The sequence below is a fragment of the Argopecten irradians genome, chromosome 8 (genome assembly GCF_041381155.1).
Source record: "Argopecten irradians isolate NY chromosome 8, Ai_NY, whole genome shotgun sequence".
Taxonomy (NCBI): domain Eukaryota; kingdom Metazoa; phylum Mollusca; class Bivalvia; order Pectinida; family Pectinidae; genus Argopecten; species Argopecten irradians.
In genome coordinates, this window is record NC_091141.1 from 37,264,704 (window position 1) to 37,286,397 (window position 21,694).

Here is a 21,694-nt window from a genome sequence, read left to right on the forward strand (position 1 = left end):
GACTGTTTTGAAGTAGCCTGGAAATCACTGTTATACTTATATGCAATCATTTAAGTAAGACGCTATCAAACAAACGCCTAAATTGCAAGTCTAGTTTCATATGTCATTTCTTTACCACATCAGACATTGGAAAGAAATGTCCTTTTAGTAATAAATTAAATTAAGAAAGTAATATCCCTCCATTACTGTCGGTGGACATGGTGAAAGTGAATTTACAGATAGTTGTCCAACCCAAAAACATGCTTCATGCATTCCGTTCATGAATGTTATTCATCACATATAACACATGCAAAGGTAATTCTATGTTGCCATTGTCTATATTGGATTTGTCATGGTTGAATGCACATTGGTAGAGTTACAAATGTACCTGAGCTCATAGACAAAGGCAAAAAACTGGCTTATATTAGAAATAAAAGTGTACTTTATTAACACAAAGACTTGCTATGTTTTAAGTTAGAAAACTTACGAGCCTCGATACAGTTCTCTCTCCAACATATTGTACAGTTTTAGGCTGATCTCCATATACAATGAAGACACTGCCATGCTCATTTCCACAAAAAATGTATGTCCTTTGTGTGTGATCATACAGGCAATTACACATGCAATTGCAAGATACAGTAACATTAAGTAAGCTGTACTGTGTATTTTCCATGGTAAAGAAAAGAATAATATGCTGTCTCGCTTTTTGCATAAACATTTACCTCATATTACTTGAAACCAAAAAGTGTTACTGATTTGAATTCATATTCATTCTAACGCAGCGACCCATGAGTAATATGGACCAATCTCAAAGTTCTGAAAAGGCAGATACGGCAATACCACAGCAGCCCGGAACCGAGGATTTTCGTAACTATGACATTGTACGAGCAACACAGTACGGTGTGTTTGAACGTGTGCAAGAACTCATTGAAGGAGGTTTTGATGTAAATGAGAATGACAGAGAAAATGTGAGTCTCCTCCATTGGGCTGCTATAAATAACAGGACAGAGATTGTTAGGTAAGTATTTACACATATATGTATTATATAATGTACAGAACCTAGATTAGAGATCGCCTCTTCATAAAAACCAACTTCTTGATAAACCCACAGGTGCTCGTTTCTAATATAAGTATAAGTATAATACTGGGTCAAGGTCTATAACTCGGCCGGCCATATAACACTACCCAATTTCAGAAAAAGTATGATTATTATCCAACCGTATAGAATATGATAATAGGAATACTCTCAATCGACAGCCAGATAATTTATCTTTAATTTGGTATATGATACAATATAAATCACGCCGTATAAATGTCACTAGGTATCCAGAAACATAGGAAAACAGCCAGATTTCAACTGGTCGGACACTGTGGTGTCCTCCGATAAACACGCCAGGGCTCTAATGGGTAGCTCAAAAACCACTGCATGTCAACATTTCAGCTTCATAGGAATTAAAGTTTGGTAAAAAAACAAACTTACCGGTATGTTAGTGTTTATCTATATACCATCCATTTGCTCAATACAGCCTTTTGAAATTTCCGATTGAAAAAATGTGTGTCTCTAGCCGTCATGTTGATATGTGTGTAGTACATTTGTTTTCTCGGCGTTGATTGGTCAATTAATTTTCGAGAGCCAATCAACGCCGACAAAACAAATCTACTGCACACATACTTACATGGCGGCTAGAGACATAAATTTTTCAATCGGAAATTTCAAAGGGCTACGTTAGGCAAATGGATGGTATTTATCCATGGATTTACTAACCGGTAAGTTTGTTTTCTACCAAACTTTCATTCTTATGACGCTGAAGTGTTGACATGCAGTGGTTTTTGAGCTACGCATTAGAGTCCTGGCGTGTTTATCGGAGGACACCACAGTGTCCGACCAGTTAAAATCTGGCTGTTTTTCGATGTTTCTGGATACCTAGTGACATTTATACGGCATGATATATATTGTATCATATACCAAATTAAAGATAAATTATCTGGCTGTCGATTGAGAGTATTCCTATTATCATATCCTATACGGTTGGTTAATAATCACACTTTTTTCTGAAATTGGGTACTGTTATATGGCCGGCCGAGTTATAGACCTTGACCCAGTATTATACTTATGTTTATATTAGAAACGAACACCTGTGATAAACCACACCACTTCAAGGCACCAAATTTGATAAGGGTATAAAAACAACTAAGTTTACCTAATTTTTTTCTCAATTTAGGTGGTTTTTATATAGAAAGAATGCATGACTTTCCCACATCACTGTATATACATGTAGTTATCTCCCATGTATCCGTAGTTATTTCCCCTTTATTTCTTGGTTGATTTTTATTCTGTATTTGCATGTTACAGAGTTATCTGTCCTTGCAGGTAGGTATTGATTGTGTCGTCACGTGTTTAATTTGCGAGTGTGACGTCATACTTTTTCAAAGAATCGACGTGAATTTCACTCACAAAATAATAATCATGAAGTGACAATAAATATACACCGGCAAGGGAGATAACTCTATAATATGCAAAGACAAAATTTAAAAAACAGGTTAATTTGACTGCTAGTACATGGCGTTCCAAATCACAGTAGATATATATAGATATCTCCACTGGTGGTAATCATGCCATCTGTTATATACTCATTACATGTATGATTATGCTAGTAAAAAAATAGAGATCTATTTCATTCTCAATGTCTTTCATGTTTGAATTGATAAGTAATCATTTAATGGACTTGTTTACAGATATTATGTAAGAAAGGGAGCTGTGGTTGACAAGTTTGGTGGGGACCTTAATTCAACCCCTCTTCACTGGGCAACAAGGTTTGTATATATACTGTTTCCAAAATTTTTTTCAGTTGATGAAAATGTAATTTTCTTGTTCATGCTAATGTATAAACCTTTCTGTACAAAAAAAAACCAAACTGACTTTTGTTGTGATTCCAGAAAAAAAAAGAATTTTCTAAAGTTTGATGATACCTAAACTTACCACCAGACCCTGTTGTTGATATTTAAGAATTTTTCAGCTGATTTTATTACTAAATTATCTCCCCCTTGTATGGAACGGACACATCTAGAGACCAAATAATCAAGCAAAATTAAGCAACAGTTTTAATATAATTCTAGAAACTGGTAGCCAGTCTAGATCATCTTGGTATCTAATGCTTTTCCCTTTTTTTGGGGGGATAAAAATATATGTTTTTTTAAATAACTACTATTGTTTTATTGATATATTTGCTAACAATCCAGTCCTGAAGCAAGTCTTCATTGCAGTACATTGTTTTGCATTTTATGTTCTTGGTTATGAAATTAGACAAATATTGAATTTATGTACATAAAATTATTTTTATATCTGCAGACAAGGTCACCTTAAGATGGTTGTCCTGCTGATGTCACTGGGAGCTGACCCGACTCTCAGGGATGGCGAAGGTTTGTCGTAATGGAATCGTTTATAGATCTATAAATCAGCCTTAAAGCGGTAATCATTTAAGGACATGCCACATCAAAAAATATTATTATTATATATAGGTTAGAATATTTATGGCGGTATGAAAGTAGGTTAATTGACCCACACTCATCATTTGTTTGGGTACTCAGACCACTTTTTGTGTTGTATACCTGTGATATTATTTCTCAGTCCATCAGTCTATATTTGTATAACCAATTATGATTTATTTGTATTCAACTTGTTATTTCTTTAGAAAGTTATGAAATTATTATCTTTCGATTTATTATTTCTATTAGAAAGTTATGTAATAATAATCTTTTTAGTTTCACGCAATACTCGTGAAAGTTATGAAATAATAATCTTTTTAATTTCACACAATACTCGTGAAATTTCCATTGTTTAAATATAAGCCTAGTTTAAGCCTTGTTTTAATTTCTAGGTTGTAGTTGTATACATCTAGCTGCACAGTTTGGTCACACAGCCATTGTAGCCTATTTAATAGCTAAAGGTAACGACGTAGATATGGTCGACCAGCACGGAATGACAGCACTAATGTACGCCTCTTACCGGATATTCGCGTAAGTTGGAAAGCTCGTCATCACATTTGGAGAATGTTGTTTAATAGGCTTGGGTCTATTTTATAACATGATCTATATTTATATCCCTGACCACTTTTTAATGTGATGTATTTTTGTATCCCTGACCACTTTTTAATGTAATGTATTTTTGTATCCCTGATCACTTTTTAATGTGATGTATTTTTGTATCCATAGCTATGACCCTGTCCGGATGTTACTGACATTCGGTGCCTCATTGAACAAGGTGGATAAGATACAAGGGAACTCCCCACTGCATTTCGCCTGTCAGTCTGCCAATACGGTCGTCATCAAAACGCTCATCAATGCAGGGGCAAACCTAGACGCACTAAACGCCAAGGTTAGTTACTGTATTCTGCATATCACAGAGTTATGTGCCCTTGCAGGTAGATATTGGTTGTGACATCATGTGTTTGCAAGTGTAACATCATGCATATTAATGAAAACAACACTCACTACCTGATGTCATCTCAATTGATACCTACATGGGAGGTAACTCTGTAATGTTAAAAAATGGAATAAACTGAACAGGATGTTATTAGGATCAACATATTCCCTGGTATAGATAAGTTTCCAGATCACACAGGTTTTAAGTAATATTTCTTTGCATATTACAGAGTTATTTGCCCTTGTGGGTGTATTGATTGTGTGTTTGCAAGCGTAACGTCACATTTTTCAGAGAAAACAATTTGAATTTCACTCACAAAATAATGAGATCACCATGGATACCTGGCCATAAGGGACATAACTCTTTATTATGCAAAAAAAAAAAAAAAATTAATAGGAACAGATTAAGGTGTTAGATTTTCAATTTTTTTTTAGACATGTGGTCATGATATTAACCCCTAGTGTTAAAATAAATGTAAAATAAGGATAGATGAACTCCAATATTCAGACCAAAAAGTTGAATGTTTGTTTTGATGTTTGAATGAAATCTGAGGATTGGTAAATTCCAGAGGCAGACTCCCATTGATTTAGCAGCCATGCACAAGCACACACAAGTGGTGAAGCGTTTACATGAGATGAGGATTGAGCTCGGATATGATACCAGGCATTGTCTACAAAGGTACACCAATGATAAGGTAAAAACTCAACCTCTTACAAGATTTACCTCCCCTCGTTCAGAATGTGTGGCTGTTCAAAATGCATACTAGATTGATGCTTTCATATTAATTATTCCCTTGCAACAAGTCATTAAGTGTGTAAGGAATGTGTGGTGGGATGGTATAGTTAAATGACTTGTCTTCCAGCTGGATTGCTTTGGTTTGAAACCAGGCATTGATGTAAAAAGGTCTGGGGTTGTCTGATTTGGTATTCCCAGTTCCGGGTATACCGTATTTTCCCTATTAAGAGCGCCTCCTCTAATAAGGGCGCCCCCACGTTTTTTGCTGAAAAAAATCAACTAATTTCATACAATTTTTGTGCCAGATTGTGACAATTTGTCTCTGCAGACGCTAATGAAATACAGTTTTACATCAATCTGATGTCTAACAGATATCTAATCAGCTTGAATAAACACTAAATTTATTGCACTGAATAACTTGACAAGTATTTTCACATAGAAATAGCGAGAACGCCATGTTCAAAACAAAACGTGTCACTTGAATGTCCCACACACGTGTATGGATGAAGACTAACTGGCAACAACATTTTAGCGATGTCTGTACAGGTTTTATGAATACTTACTGTATATCTATGATAAAGGTTCCTAACTAACAGTAATACTATCATTTCTAAGCATTTTCTTGTGTGCTCTTGTCAGTATTCCCCATCTGCCACAAAACGAAAGTAGCGATCAAAAGCACCGTCCGCCATTTTGTGTATACGCAAGGTAAACAAACAGGCTAGCATGAAATGCAAAAATTCCGTGAAACAGACATATTTAACCAATGTTTAATACTTCTGGTGCATACATTTCTTACTTATTATGTAATTTCAATACTTACTTGACTTCAAAATGAAAGTTGGTTATCATAAGTTTCAGAAAAATACGAAACTAAAAGCAAGATGACTTTAGTCTGTTTCAGAAAAAAACATCTAAAAATGGTCTCAAATAACCGCGCCCCCTTCAGTCATTTACCCGCGCCCGGCGCCCTCATTATCTGATTACATATATGCAAAAATAAAAATATTTGTACAGAAAAACCTGCCTTAGTGACCACCTCTATATAAAAACCAACTGCTCAATAAGACCAATATCTCAGTGTTCCAAATGATCAATTTCACCATAATTTGTGCATAAAGACGTTTTAGCTTTAAAGACCATTTTTCTGGAATCAGCTTGTCTATCTATCCATAGAAAAATTTGTCCAGCCAACTTCTCCTATGAGAATCACGAGTGGAAGGTCTGACATAATATTAGTTAGTCAATGGTGGGTACAGGCCTTGAAAAGTCCTTGAATTTATGTGTTGGCCTTGAAAGTGCTTGAAATTCACCAAACGGCCTTGAAAAGTCCGAAAAAATACATTTGTTCTAAAATGACATTTGATTCCTCATTCAAAATTCATATTAAAGCTTAAAATGAACATGAAATTTGATGAAACTTGTCGTGGAAGTGTTTTGGGTGAATCAAACTGAAATCTAGAATTTTAATTCAGGACTCCACACCTTGTTCTCGCTCTGATTATGACATATCCCAGAGCTTCATTTACTGAACTATTTCTTCATTCATTATCATCAGTGAAGGTTAATGATTAATTCAGCAATTATTCCAGAAGTTCTAGCTGAGAGAACATTTAATTGTTGTATGGGGCCTTGAAAATGACAAAAAAGTCCTTGAAAGTCCTTAAAGAGTCCTTGAATTTTCATTGTAATCTGTGTGAAGTCATTAGTTGAAGACCGGTTTGTATTGCTATATGATAATATTATGTAGCAAAATCCATCCATGTTAAAAAATAAATGTTCATACAAATAAAGGGACCCGGGTTGACTTATGAATTATTTTATGTTTAGAACGTTCGTAGGAAGGTGATGTTGGTGTTCCCATTCATCGCGTTATGGGCCATCGGAGCCATTCCAGAGATGGAGGGGGATTGGTATGTCAAGCTTGCTCTAGCTGTGGTCGGTATTATCATCTGGAAGGTTGTGGCTCAGTAAGTATCCATTTATCAAGGTTAGGGGTGAGAGGTAAGGGGTGAAAGATTAGGGGCGAGAGGTTAGGGGTGAAAAGATTGCCAGGCAATATGTAGCTATGCCTCAGGCTCGAAATTGAACGTGCAACTATTCAATGTCGGGTCAAACATCAAAGCATATACAATATAAAATGTAAAGTCAGGTGCGACTAGATTGTGTAGCTGACAATCCGTCAATTGTGGTAATGTGATGTCTTGCCCAGGCTAGTAATATGCTATGGTAATAGATCCTTGAAATTCTGCTCAGAGTGAATGCCAATATTATACTTAACTTAACAATGATGGGTTTAAATTAAATTTACCATTTGAAAGAAAACAAACCCAATGTTTACTGGAATACGGGGTTTTCGAGATCCCAAAATGACGTGGGTAAAGTACAATTTATCGTCGATTAGTCCCATCTTCCGGTGATTATGACGTCACAAAACTCACGTCAAATAATGACGTCCTAATCACCAGAAGGTGGGACTAATCGATGGTAAATAGTACTTCACTGACGTTGTTTTTGGATCTCGAAACCCCCGTATTAATTTAATTTTTTCGCTTCTAAACAAGATTATGAAGTTTTGATGGTTTTAATATTTTTCATCTGCAGCTTTTTCTTTGATGATAAAATGATGGTTGTGATGCCCATCAGTATTTATCTGGCCACCAAGCTTTGGATGTACTATACCTGGTTTGTCTACTTAGTGCCATGTATCCTTGAACCATTAGAATTGTACTTGCTGCACCTGTTGAATGATTGTAAAAGGCGACTAAATTAAAGACTTTGTCTTTTCTCTTCTTCCTTGATGACATTGTCTTTCCTAACGTCTCCATTGACATCGCCTCAGTTTTGGCATTCTGTTATGCGTTTAATCCTGTGAGGAATGCTCTGGGTTCTGTGCCCTGGCTTGGACACAATATAGTCTATAAAAGTGGTATTTTATGCTCCTGCTTATTGCACAGCATAACAAGAGTGAGAAGACTCATTTGTATTGGTGCACTTGTCTGTTGTCTTCTACGGCATGCTTCAGTGATATAGCACGATAAAAAGGGCAAGAGTTCCCCTATTTCAAGAAGACACAACATGAATATTCCGCAGTCTCCCAAAACATGCACTCTGCACTTCACACATACAACACACCTTTTTTAGGCTAGGGAAAGCCGTTTTACATGTAAAACCCTGGCTGTTAATAGGACATTAGTTTAATAAAACAAACAAAAGCCCAGGCTTGTCTCCTACATAGTTACTCCACAAATGCTGTTTTCTTACTTTACTACGGTGGAGCATCTTTAACTTATAGCTAAGTAGCCCGAAGTGCAGTAATGTGTCATGTGTCAAAGTAGGTCACTGTGACCTATTTTTCAAATATTCACCTTGTCCCACTTAGATATATCAAGTAATGACATTTATGGCTTACAGACATTTCTAGTTTAAACCTTTCCAACAGCTCAAACTTAGCTTTATTTGGACAATTTGTTCTGTTAGATAGCTCCCATACATTGTAAGGACACACCACCACAAATTGTCCATACACAAAACAAATGGTAGATAGACAGAGCAACCTTTTGATGAGGTATATATATTAATAATCCTTGACCAGTTCCCAGACATACAGAGTACTGAGAAAAATATCATTTTCACCATTAATACCATACTGCTGACCTACAACTTCTGGAAGGCATGGAGAACTGACCCTGGCTACATAGAGACTGACCGAACAGACAAGATCAAGGTAAATAACAACTGACCGAACTGAAAAGGTCAAGGTAAGTAATGACTGACCGAACTGGTAAGATCAAGGTAAGTAATGACTGACCGAACTAGTAAGGTCAAGGTAAGTAATGACTGACCGAACTGATAATGTCAAGACAGGTAATGACTGGCTGAACTGACAAGGTCCAGGTAAGTAATGACTGACCGAACTGATAAGGTCCAGGTAAGTAATGACTGACCATACTGATATGGTCAAGGTAAGTAACAACTGACCAAACTGACGAGGTCAAGGTAATTAATGACTGATTGAACTGACAAGGTCAGGGTAAGTAATGACTGACTGAACTGATATGGTCAAGATAAGTAACAACTGACCGAACTGACAAGGTCAAGATAGATAACAAATGACCAAAATGACAAGGTCAAGGCAATGACTGACCAAACCGACAAGAGAAAGATTATAACTCTTTGTTCAAATGACTGACCTTGATCTACTTTGAAAGTCACAAGTTGAAAATTGCTTAACTTCCATTTGTCAACAAATTTTTCACAGAACAATATGTTGGGATCAAAGAATGTCTTTGTCTGAAGTTGAGGACAAGACATCAAACACATTCACCTATGTTAATTTGTTTTAGTAATTTCAGCAGAGAAGACTTACTAAATTAGACATGTTCTGTTTAGGTTATTTTATCATAAATAAAGATACTTGTTGTTTTGTTTTAGCTAAGTTTAGAAATACATGTTTGCACTGTAGCAGAGGACTTAATCATGTGTGCTATTCTGTTTAGGTGATTTTAGAACTAGCAGAGGACCAGACCTTGACCTTGAATCAGTTCTGTAGCACCTGTCTGATACACCGCCCTATCCGGTCTAAACACTGTAACACATGTAACAAGTGTGTGGCTAAAATGGATCACCATTGTCCTTGGATAGACAACTGTGTTGGTCAGTATCTTTAGTCTGGTTCGCCCATCTTCAGTATAATGTAACCGGGTGTCATCCCAAGCATGCTTCAGTAATATAGCACTATAAAAAGGGAGTTCTACTATACAAGAAGACACTAAATGAATATACTGCAGTCTCCCAAAACACACACATCACACTTCATACACATAACACACCACATACATGGGAGACCGTCCTTACATGACCCTGGCTGTTAATAGGACGTAATTTGTTGAACGAACAAACAAACAAGTCAGTCTGATGCCTTTTCATCTTTCTTAAAGCTACCAGCAAGTTAAACATGGTAGTATGCTGTAAGCCTTCTCTCATGGTGATAGAATTTTGTGAGATTTTCATATAAAAAAAAATTCACGGATTGAAGAATTTAAATTTCTATCAATATATATTCAATTTGTAGATGGTCATTTGCGGAGATAAACTTATTTGCAAATTTACTTTGATTGAGAAATTCGGGAAAGCAAACTGTCTGTTAAAGAACGTTTGTTTAGGGTTGTGTTTAATTATATAATTTAATTTAAATTAAGTGAAAAAATATATAATGCGTAACTGCAGTTCCAAGCTTTAAATTTTCTATTGGTTTCTTGAATAATTAATTCAATATACATGTACACGGTAGTAGCTTTCTCACGTATACTGGTAGTGTAATGAAATAAATGAGATTTTTTCAAGACTTTTTTTAATCAATAATTAATGTATGTAACCTGTAACTTTTATTTTAGTAAGAAAAAGCAGGCTGGGTTAATTTATGTTTAGTACAAATTTAGATTTTTATTTTTTTTCATTTTTTGTTCACATTAAGTTAACATAATTATTACTTTCAATCTCAGCTGTTCATTTTAATTATCTTGCATTCTCATAACCTGATCATTAATTATTGATTGATGGAATATTTTCTCCGTTCCCAGGTGCTGATAACCACAGGTATTTCATTGGCTACTTGTTTTTCCTGTTCGGAATGATATGCTGGTGCTTCCATGGCTGCCAAATTTGTAAGTTTGAAAATCTTTTCTTTTATCTTCAAAACTTTAAAGATTTAATTCCGAGATGAAAACTGTAGATTTAGAAATCAGTTAAGGGTCAAACCATTCAAAGAGCAAAATTCAAAATCTAAATTGAATCATCCAATTTCAAAATTATTAGTCAAATAATGAATAACAAATTTGATGAATCTAAATTATAAATCAAAATTATTTGATGGTTGACTATTCAAGTTGTGTTTTTGCCTGACAGTGTGTTTATTATATCTGTAACTCTAGTCTGTTTGTCTACAATATTTAAGGATTAAAGTCTCTTTCTGGTGGTTCTATCGAAGGATAAAGTTGAGTAGGGTATCGATATTTGGAATGGACCGCGAAGCGGTCCATGAAACAAATATCGATACCCTACTCAACTTTATCCTTCGATAGAACCACCAGAAAGAGACTTTAATCCTTATATTTACAGTCTTAACTATTATTTTCATAACTCAAAATTTACCCTTAATAGTGTTTATGGCATTTATAAGACTAAAATTGAATTATATCGTTTAGTTCCGACAGGCATTTGGAACAGCCACTCGAAGTGGCGGAAATTCCCGCCAATTTATCAATGAACATACAAATAAAATGAGTTCCGTCTTATGATGCATATATCTGGGGTTTCCCGGTATGGAACTATAAATCGTTTTATTTATCTTTTGTTAAAAACACCATGGTGCAAACTCGTTTGATTACACACGCTTACACAATTCATAACGTGGCAGGATATTTAACGTAGTTGTGACGCGGCGTCCGATTCAAACCACCTGTGTCAAGGAGGTGTGACAAACAGAGAGTTTCTTCAATTTTGTGATCACTTGAGTTCTTCTTAATCAGTTCACGTTTGAAATTACTTGAATACACGGATGTTTACATAGTTCCATGTCATTATTTCCGGATTTTGGAGATTTTCAAATGTATCGGACGTCGTTTCGATGAACATGTACAAACACAGGTAGGCCCACTACTGTAAACGTTTACCGCTCTCACAATGTTAGCTTATATTTATATTGTTGTTTCAAACACTTCAGTAAATATTAGAGATATCTATAACAAGTATTGTAAAGCTACAATTGAAGGATTCCGTTTCATTGATATTTCGAAACACCCAAACGTACATTGTGTATGTAAGGCCTACTCTCGCCGATTCACAGTAGATAACGTACAGGACTTGTCTGTCCCCCGAGGTGAACAAAAATGCATTATCGTGCTAGGTCGTTTTGGTTAAAGTTATGCAACTGAAAGACTGATGTTGTCCTGACATATCTTATCCATTTGCGTACAACCAAAGATGTTAAAAATACAAATAGGATGTAGATCTACATGTTGTAGCGAACAACACACACTCACCGACACACAACATGTAAACATTGCAACGTCATCGGAATGTGCAAAACTGTACATTGTTCAACATTGTTTATTTATCATACGCTCAAAGAGGTAGTGACATAAACAAAAAAAACTTTTCTACATTTGTATTTACACACGTACATACATGCATGTATAATATGTGTTCAAACCTATTTTGATACATGTACATGTTTATCGAACGTACGTTCGATACTGAAAACAAGTATCTGATTTGGACCATCATAAATTCATCCGCGCGGCTCCAAATTGCGCGTGACATACTCAATCTATCGAGAAATAAAGTTGAGTAGCCTTTGGTTGAAATCAACGGGGTTTATACTATCAATTCACCACTGACTGTAAATATATCTGTTTATAATTAGCACTACTTCTATTTCTTAGAAGTTAGTAATTATAAGTGATCTTTCTCAAATTACAATTTCCTGTATACGTTCCTGCTTGACTTTTGTTAACTCTTTCATCCCTATGTAACTTTAGTAGACTCTAACTTTCATTGATCTGAACGAGTCCATTATGGTCTACAGTGGTGACAGGGTTAATTAAGCATATTGCATCCTGGACCAAAAACAAAAAATAAATGGCAGACAGGCAGCCATCTAGGATTTTGAGATTTGTTACCGTGGTAGTTGGGATAAAGTCCTGATTAGGAGTTCATTTATTTCTTTATTTAAATTCTTTCTTTGTAGACTGGAATCACGTGTGTCCGTTTGATATCTATGTCGATGGTATCACTGGAATCATCTATAAGATAGTGAAGGCTTCACCTTGGGTGGCATGGATCGCACTCAACTCCCTTGGACACATGCTTTGGGTCGGCATATTACTGACCTGCCAAATGTATCAGGTAAGAACATGAATTCTCTAGCTCAGCAAAGAGCTCATACTATTCGGGGGCATGATTCAGTGATATAGCACTATAAAAAGTGCAAGAGTTCCACTATACAAAAATACATAACATGAATATACTGCAGTCTCTCAAAACATGCACCACAAACTTCATACACACTTCCATACATGCCATACATCCCGGCGTGAGACAAAACCTCCCGTATTTTAAAGCCTTTTATTGTCTCCCGGGAAGAGAGTCTAAATTCCCGTATATATATTTCCACCTTGGCCTGTGGTGTCGCTTTCACTCACGTCTGTATATTAAGTAAACTGAAGTCAAGCAGCCCATCGGCCGCCTAGAAAACAATCAGCTGGCCTTTCAATAAATTTTATGACTACAGCTAGTGAGTATTACTACAAAACAAATACTGCTTACAACCGTAAATAATTAATTTTTCTTTGTTTTCATACCAAATCTGGCTTTCTGATTGGCCAATATTTTTTTGCATACCACTATGAAAAAAAAATCCGAGAATGGCGCGAAACCCCGACGTTAACGTGACGTCACAATAGAGACATTGACATTGCGTATTGATTCGGAAAAAAGAATCCCTTGAAAAACCACTATAATGTTACATTTAAACATACTTCATTTTATCAAATAGAGTATAAAATTAATTATAAGTATTGATGTCACTATTTTTTAATTTTATCGGGTTATGAAAAAAAAGAATGTTTGCAAACTTTTGTGAGAATCCGCTACGCGGATTCACACAGTTTGCAAACAATTTTTTTTCATACCCCGATAAAATAAAAAAATAGTGACATCAATGCTTAAATGATTTACTCACATTTTTAATGTTAAATAGGCCTTTCTGTATCTGATGGATGTCACAAGCTTTGCAATTTTTTGTTAATTGTAATAGATGATCTGGATTTTATAGAATTTCCAGATTTCCTAAAATTCAGGTTTTTAAAAATGAAAAAAAATTTTGGTGTGAATTTATTTTTAGAAAAAAATACATTGATAACAAAAAATTATCATTTAGTAACTGAATTTAAATAAATCAAATTAAAAGAAATTTTATTTTTTTCTCTCTCAGATTAAGATATATTTTGAATACTACTGTAACAATTCTCTGTATTTTCTTAATTTAGTGCTTGTAAATTTAAGAACTTTATTTAAGTTAATTATCCGTTATTGTTGAAGATATCTTAAAAAGCCCAGTCTAATATTTTGAACAATAAAACTGCTCCAGAACTGGGTGTATATATAGGGATGTGACTACTAGTATAATTCAATGTTTCAGCTATACTCTGACTAATGCTGTATTCCAAAAAGCAAAGAAAGCAAAATAATGTAATGTGAAAAATTGATACCTTAAATGAAGCAAAATTGTTACAGAACATTAAATTACGTGTTTGTGTTTATTTTGCTAAAAAAAATTCATCATTAAAAGCAGATATTGAATTTATTCATATATGTCGCACGTATACCTCCCTTATTTGAGACCAAAATCCCTTGAAATGGTTATCAATCTCCCTTACCACCCCTAGAAAAATATGGCATGTATGCACTACTCATCACATACATAGGAGACCGTCCTTACATGACCCTGGTTGTTAATAGGATGTTAATTAATAAAAAAAAAACACCAAAAAACAGACATACCAGTATTAATATATCCTTCCTAGCTCGGCAAAGATATTTTTAGGATTTCTCTCATACCTACGGGAGTAGTACTGGTTAATCTCATGCAGTAAACTTGTGTCATCTGAGGCTGTATTACAAGAGCCATATCCATGCAATACAACCTGATGACGTCACTGCGTCAACAAAATTATCGTTTTATTGGTAAAATTGAGCATCACTTTTTGAAACCAGACTGGATTTACTGTACAGTAAAGGAAACAAACATCAGAGTTGGCATTTAACATAAAATAACTTAATAACAAATTTGAATTTTGCAAAATAACGGTTTGTGGTTTAAACAAGTACACGTCAAATAAAGGCACCTGCTGGACAATGCATATGCTTGTACATGCAGGACCAAAGTTGGCAGCTTCATTGATGTGAATACATGTACTTTATAAGACATGGATGCATGCATGGGCGGCTTTATCTTAATAATGTCTTATTGGCCTTGAAGAGAAATAATACAATTAATTTCAAATATTATTTTATCTGTTATTTCTTTCAATCTGGCCGAGTAGTTAAGGTGTCACGACATAATACTACAAGCCGTTTCACCTCTGGGTCACGGGTTCGATCCCATGTGGGGCAGTTGCCAGGTACTGATCGCTTGTCGGTGGTTTTTCTCCAGGTGCTCCGATTTTTCCTTCCACCATGAAACCTGTTACGTCATTACATTGCACTGTTAATAGGATGTAATACTAAACAAACAAACCAAACGATTTTCTCTTTCAGATTGTCTGGCTTGGAATGACAACAAACGAAAGGATCAACTTTGTGAGGTATGAATACCTTCACGACAAGGCAGCCAAACTACAAGAAATGTCCGACATGAAAGGTCATGGTCACAGCCATGCGGGACATGCTCATCATAGTTTCCATGGGGGAGCGAAGGCTAAATCAAAGAATCCATTCCAGTAAGTACCGGTATACTACATCTAGGTATCATGTCAATTGATAGCTTATAACTAAATTATATCGATCATTAGACGGCTCAACACATTATTTTTTGTAAGTGTTCATATTCTGTATATTTATACTGCCCATCTGGACGAGGTGGCCAAGTGGTTAAAAGATCACGACATATTACCACAAGCCCTCCACCTCTGGGTCTCGAGTTCGAATCCTATATGGGGCAGTTGCCAGGTACTGACAGCTGGTAGGTTTTTTTTCCAGGTACTCTGGCTTTCCTCCACCAACAAACCTGGCACATCCTTAAATGACCCTGGCTGTTAATAGGACATGTACTTTTGAGAATAAAATGATTGTACTCGTTCAATTATGAGGGATAAAATAGGATGAACTTTGCTTAATATTTTAATAGGTATACATTACTATGTCGGTGAGACCTTCATATTAGGTCCATTCTGATAATTTTAACAAGAGTTGTGTCTCTTTCTACAGTAACTGTTATTGTTCTTATTTTACACAATTTCACATAATGCATGCAAATGATGAAGGTTCAAAAATAAAATAAATCACAAATCATAAATAATTAAAAGCAGTTTCAAGATTTGTAATCACAGTGCGGATTAATCTGACAATAAATCACCAGAAAAATTTTAGGATTTGTGATTTAAAAAAAAATTAACATTTGTTAGAAAGTCTTTTAAATAAGGCCAAAAAAATATATATAGGTTAATGCTTAAACAAGCAACCCTAATTTTTTACCACCGAGCCTAGTTTTTTTTCCACTTTTATACGAAAAAAATAATTAATTAAAAGTTGGGATTTCGATCTCAGACTCCGGTTCCGGCCATTACTTTAGAGTAAAAGACACCTAAAAAAAATCCAACCTACCGACCCTATTTTTTTTGCCAATGTAACCCTCAAAACACATTTGTTTTGGCCTAATTGAAAAAATAAATATCTAAATATTAAACTGATTTCATGTTTCTGTTCACAGTCGTGGAGTGTTTAAGAATATGGTAGACCTGCTCCAATGGCGGTTCTGTGGATTACTGCGGCCAAATAAAATTGACTATCGTAATTTGTTTGTGCTTCCTGGTGAGCAGGCGGCCGTCTCACAGCGGCTCAGGTTCAACGTGAATCGGGAAAACTACCAGTTTGTGTAGGAATTAATGTGAAACCTGGAAAACTATCAGTTTCTGAAGAACTAAATAAATGTGAAACTGAGAAAATTACCAGTTTCTGAAGAACTGAATAAATGTGAAACTGGGAAAACTACAGATGTAGTAGTTTCTGAAGACTAAATAAATGTGAAGAACTAAATAAATGTGAAACTGGAAAAACTGCTAGATTGTGAAGAACAGACAAAACTGCCAGTTTGTGTAGAACAAAAAAAGTGAAACTCTGGAGAGAGGAAATTTGACTCTTTTGTGCTGAGAGCTCGCTAATGGCTATAAGGGATTTATTTCATTCATCCCTTTATAAGTATAATGGAAGCCTCCATACTCAGTACTGGAAAGTTCAAAATGTGTCTATAGGGGTATTCAGCTCACCACATCTGAGTGGCGAGTTTGAAGCCAGGTTTTGCCGTTAATATGACTCTGACAGTTAAACAAATCAAAGGTTAATAAGATATTATATTTATTCAATTTAAAAAACATGGCTTTGTTCCTTTTGTTTACTCCAAACTATAAAATGCTAGTTTAATGATCAGTTCTGATGGAATTTATTGCTGCAGCCAAAGAGTTCAAAACAATAACTGATTATCTCGTTGATCTTATTTAATCTCATTTAAAAAAAAAGAAAAGTGACGAAACGAGAATTTTTGGATATATGAATTTAATTTGTGGTTTGTATACATAATTGGATTAATTACCTTGTCCTTGGTGATGAATTGCTTGGGTCTTGTTGTGATTGTAATGATAAGAAAACTGCTAAATGTGTAGGTCATAATGACCATTGTTTACTACTGAACAAACTTTTATTTTTTTCTGTATTTTTTTTCTTTAAATGTGAGTCATTCTTGATGTTCTTTTCTTTTTCTTTTCAGTTTTAATACATTTTTTGGTTGATCTTATTTGTAACATCATTACATGTACATGCATAATGTTGTTAAAACAATAAGTTATGCTATTTTATATATTCCTTATAATTAGGATAAGTAAGTTATTTTAATTCCCACATTAAGTTATATTAATTTGTATTATCATTATAATTAGGATATCAAAGCAAGGAATTTATTTAATCTTTAAGCTTGTTTTCCAATCCCACATGTTCTATGTTTTGCATGTCCATATATCAATATATGAATAAAAATCTTAACTAATTAAGATAAGGATAATTATATAATAATTTTGATATGAACATAATTATAGTGGGGATGTGCTAGTCTAAGAGCAATAAATGCATAACCTTGTCAATGAACTTTGCTGCAAATTATATTTAGATCTCTTCAATTTTTCAGCATTTGATTCATCATTTTACATTCATTATTTTACATAAGAATAACAAATAATCAATTTCTTAAAGATGCTCCACTGCTGACAAGTGGATTTTTTTTCTCTATCAAAAATGGGAGCAGATGAATCAGTTTTTTTCTTCGGTTACAAAGCTACTTACTTCACACTATTACCACCATTGAAAAGTTTCAGCTTTTAATTTTACTTCAAAATAAAAGTATTAAAAATAATTAATTGCATCCCAAAAAAAATCAATGGCATAAGCTATGTCCTATGTGGAATTAAGTACTGATTGTAAATGCACCAAAAGCAAAATAAATTATATTATGTTTTGTGTTTATAAATCATATACATATACCTACATACAAGATTAAACATTATGCAATCATTGTTCAAATGATGAGTATCGGGTATGCTCTGTTGGCGATGGGGCACCTTTAAGATAAATCAAAGCTCAACTCTTTCTATAAGGGTTACAGGTTTCATTTACACCTTAAATTTTATAATAAACTGTTCCAACATGAAAATATAGTGTCTTCAGGGATGTTTGAAGCCAGGGAAACCTTTGTCACTAAATGTGTAAATATAGGTCGAATTTTTAACAAATTGTAACAAATAAAGAAAATAAAAAACCCTGATAACATTATAAACATATAAAATATCTAACTTTACAATCTACAGGAATTTAAGTTGAACATTATTAAAAATAATTTAAGTTTGAATGCACGAAGAGTATTTCTAAATTACATTTTATTAAGATAATGCATTTATGATAGCTGTGTTCATTAAGAGAGACTGGGTGTGATTGTGTATAAATGATACAAGAGTCATTTAATTGATTTCTATTGTTATAGTGTTTTCATCGATGCCTTACTATCTAGTGTCTACAAAAACCACGAAATCCAAAATAGAATATAAAATAAAAATATGTTTTATATCGGGTATGTAAAATTTGTACATAATCTTGTAAGTAATATTTTTATTTTCAACTTGTATTATATAGTATTGATTTCTTTTGGAGCAATTTCATTTTTCCAAGCGTTTTTGTAATAAGTGAAATTAGTTAATTCAGTTTTTTATGTCATATATATGCCAAATATCTAGTGAAATTTGTATAATATTCGAAGAAGAAATGGTTTCAAGAATCATTATAATTGAATGTTGTCATTGCTGTTTAATGAAGATATCATGTAATGTCAGTTTTGTTACTTTGTGATAATTATATAATTATTTAGAATAAAAGGAAATGAAATCTTTGCTTTGAATTTGTAAAAAATACATATAAAATAAAATTTCACAATGTGTAGTACATGCAGTTTTGATTTATTTACCAACAAAAGGGTTTTGAAGCATAGCGTGAAGGGATGTATTCAATATAAGATGTTTTCCCTCTGGTTCAAATTTCAACTACACTTAATGCAATTGAGGCTAACAGGTTGAGCACAGTGTTCAAAATTAAGGCCTGTCCGTCTGCCGGTGACCGGCAACTTTATAATAGGACAGACAATTCTTGCCATGTACATGTACATGTAGCTGGTCCTTTGACCGGCAATAATTTGGGCCAGATATAGTACTAAAGAAATACAAAACAAAAATTACAATAGCATTTTAGAAAGGTTGAAGATCAAATTGTACAATTTTTTTTCATGATTATTAATATTCTGGTTTTCAGTCAACTTTGTTGAGAGCACATGGCACTAAAACAGATATGTAGATATTTTTGTTAGCAAAACTATATTACTTTGCAAGTATATTGTAAACTGCAAGGATGAATTGTAGTTTTGTAAGGACCAGTAACTTTCAGTCAGGATAGTAACTTTTAGGGTCAAGCGGTCCTTAGGACCAGCTGGAAAAATCCACAAGGGAGAACACTGGTTGAGCAGACAGGGCATTTAGGAAAGACATCTAATACACATTCAATATAATAAACAAAATTAAGGATGTTTGATTCAGAACACCAGGAACACAAGAAAGATGTTAAAATTACTAAGTCTTTCCAGAAAGAAAAATGATGTTTCATTGCAAAACTAGTATATTGAATGAAGAATGAAGACTTCATCATGCCTTGAACATCTGTTTTAACATTTCACATTTTCCCAATTAATATCTTTATCATAATTTTGAAATATAATTGTACATACATGTATATATCATTAAATGTACATGTAGTTAACACCGCAATTTCTTCATATTTTTCAATACAACATTGTTTCTGTGCTTGAAGCGAATAGAAAAGCGAATAAAAGTTGAGTAAAATACTGTATGAGCTTCCACTTCTTTTCTTCCACTGTAGCTATTAATTCACTTACTAACATTGTTATCATTTACTTTAACAGGTATATGGTTTCGAGATCCCAAAACGATCTGGGTAAAATACAATTGATCGTCGATTAGTGGCACCTTCCGATGATTATGACGTCACAAAATTCACGTCGAAGGAGACGTCAAGTAAATATCACAAAATGAACTTCCTTTTGATAAATATTTGAGGTACTTTTACTTCATAAAAATCTGATCACCGCTGTCACTGCCATGTTGCTTCTTGGACTGCATGCTCCACCAAAAAATGAGGTGAATTCAAACTCACAAGTCGTTATCTGGTAAGAATAAAGTAAATTGGTATTTTCCTAAATTTGATCTTAAAAGAACAACGTACACCCATTTTAAAGGGACAATTCACCCAGGCTAATTCTTTTATATAACCAAGAAGCAAAATATGGCATAAATGTATTGTTCTACATTTCTTATGAAACATATAACACAAAATATTAACAAATTCCACGTCATTGTTTAGTATTTTAATTGATACCTTTGTAATTCCAAATCGTTGATCAATATTATTAAGCAGATACAATATGTACGCTGTACCTATATCCGAGCCCAAGTCACGCACGTTAAACAAATGAACTATATATAACTCCTCCAGCCCCGGGGGCCAGAGCCAAAATTTATACAAGTTCTGTTCCCCTCCCCAAGGATGTTTGTGGCCAAATTTGGTTAAAATCCATGTAGAACTCTATGACTAGTAGCGATTTAAAGGATTTACCTCTATTTCCCTAATGGCCCCGCCCCTCCTGTCCCCGGCGGTCAGAGCCAAACTTTATTCAAGTTCTGGTCCCCCAAGTGTTACCAATGACACTACTTAGGTCAAGAGCAATTTATAGGATTTACCTCTATGTCCACAAGTTCTGTTCCCTTCTCCAAGGATGTTTGTGGCCAAATTTGATTACAATCCATGCAGAACTCAAAGTAGCGATTTATAGGCTTTACTCTATTTCCCCTATGGGCCCGCCCCTCCTTCCCCGGGGGTCAGAGCCAAACTTTATACAAGTTCTGTTCCCCTTCCCCAAGGATGTTTGTGGCCAAATTTGGTTACAATCCATGCAGAACTCTAGGACAAGTAGCGATTTAAAGAATTTACCTCTGACCACTAATGGGGCCCCGCCCCTCCTGCCCCCGGGGGGTCAGAGCCAAAATTATACAAGTTCTGTCCCCTCCCCCAAGGATGTTGTGGCAAATTTGGTTACAATCCATGCAGAACTCTATGACTAGTACGATTTAAAGGAATTTCGGACGACACGTATTTGGACAGGACGGACGACGG

At 34.6% G+C, this 21,694-nt stretch overlaps 1 protein-coding gene across 1 annotated transcript; it reads left to right on the plus strand.

Annotated features, from left to right (window-relative positions):
- Positions 1 to 765: 765 nt before the first annotated feature.
- On the plus strand, positions 766 to 16,940 carry LOC138330263 (palmitoyltransferase ZDHHC17-like). The gene is made up of 14 exons (XM_069277743.1): positions 766 to 997; positions 2,716 to 2,793; positions 3,329 to 3,399; positions 3,858 to 3,996; positions 4,192 to 4,354; positions 4,971 to 5,096; positions 6,968 to 7,107; positions 7,742 to 7,842; positions 8,740 to 8,864; positions 9,637 to 9,793; positions 10,720 to 10,803; positions 12,888 to 13,045; positions 15,458 to 15,639; positions 16,629 to 16,940. The coding sequence occupies exons 1-14, from the start codon at positions 768 to 770 to the stop codon at positions 16,795 to 16,797; spliced, it is 1,923 nt and encodes a 640-aa protein (XP_069133844.1). The 5' UTR covers positions 766 to 767; the 3' UTR covers positions 16,798 to 16,940.
- The last annotated feature ends 4,754 nt before the right edge of the window (positions 16,941 to 21,694 follow it).

Bases quoted from the DNA above. Each gene is read 5' to 3' on its own strand.
- LOC138330263 (XM_069277743.1), top strand. From the start codon at position 768: ATGAGTAATATGGACCAATCTCAAAGTTCTGAAAAGGCAGATACGGCA. The intron at 7,108-7,741 runs GTAAGTATCCAT...TTTCATCTGCAG, and splicing joins ATCTGGAAGGTTGTGGCTCA to CTTTTTCTTTGATGATAAAA. The intron at 13,046-15,457 runs GTAAGAACATGA...TTTCTCTTTCAG, and splicing joins TGACCTGCCAAATGTATCAG to ATTGTCTGGCTTGGAATGAC.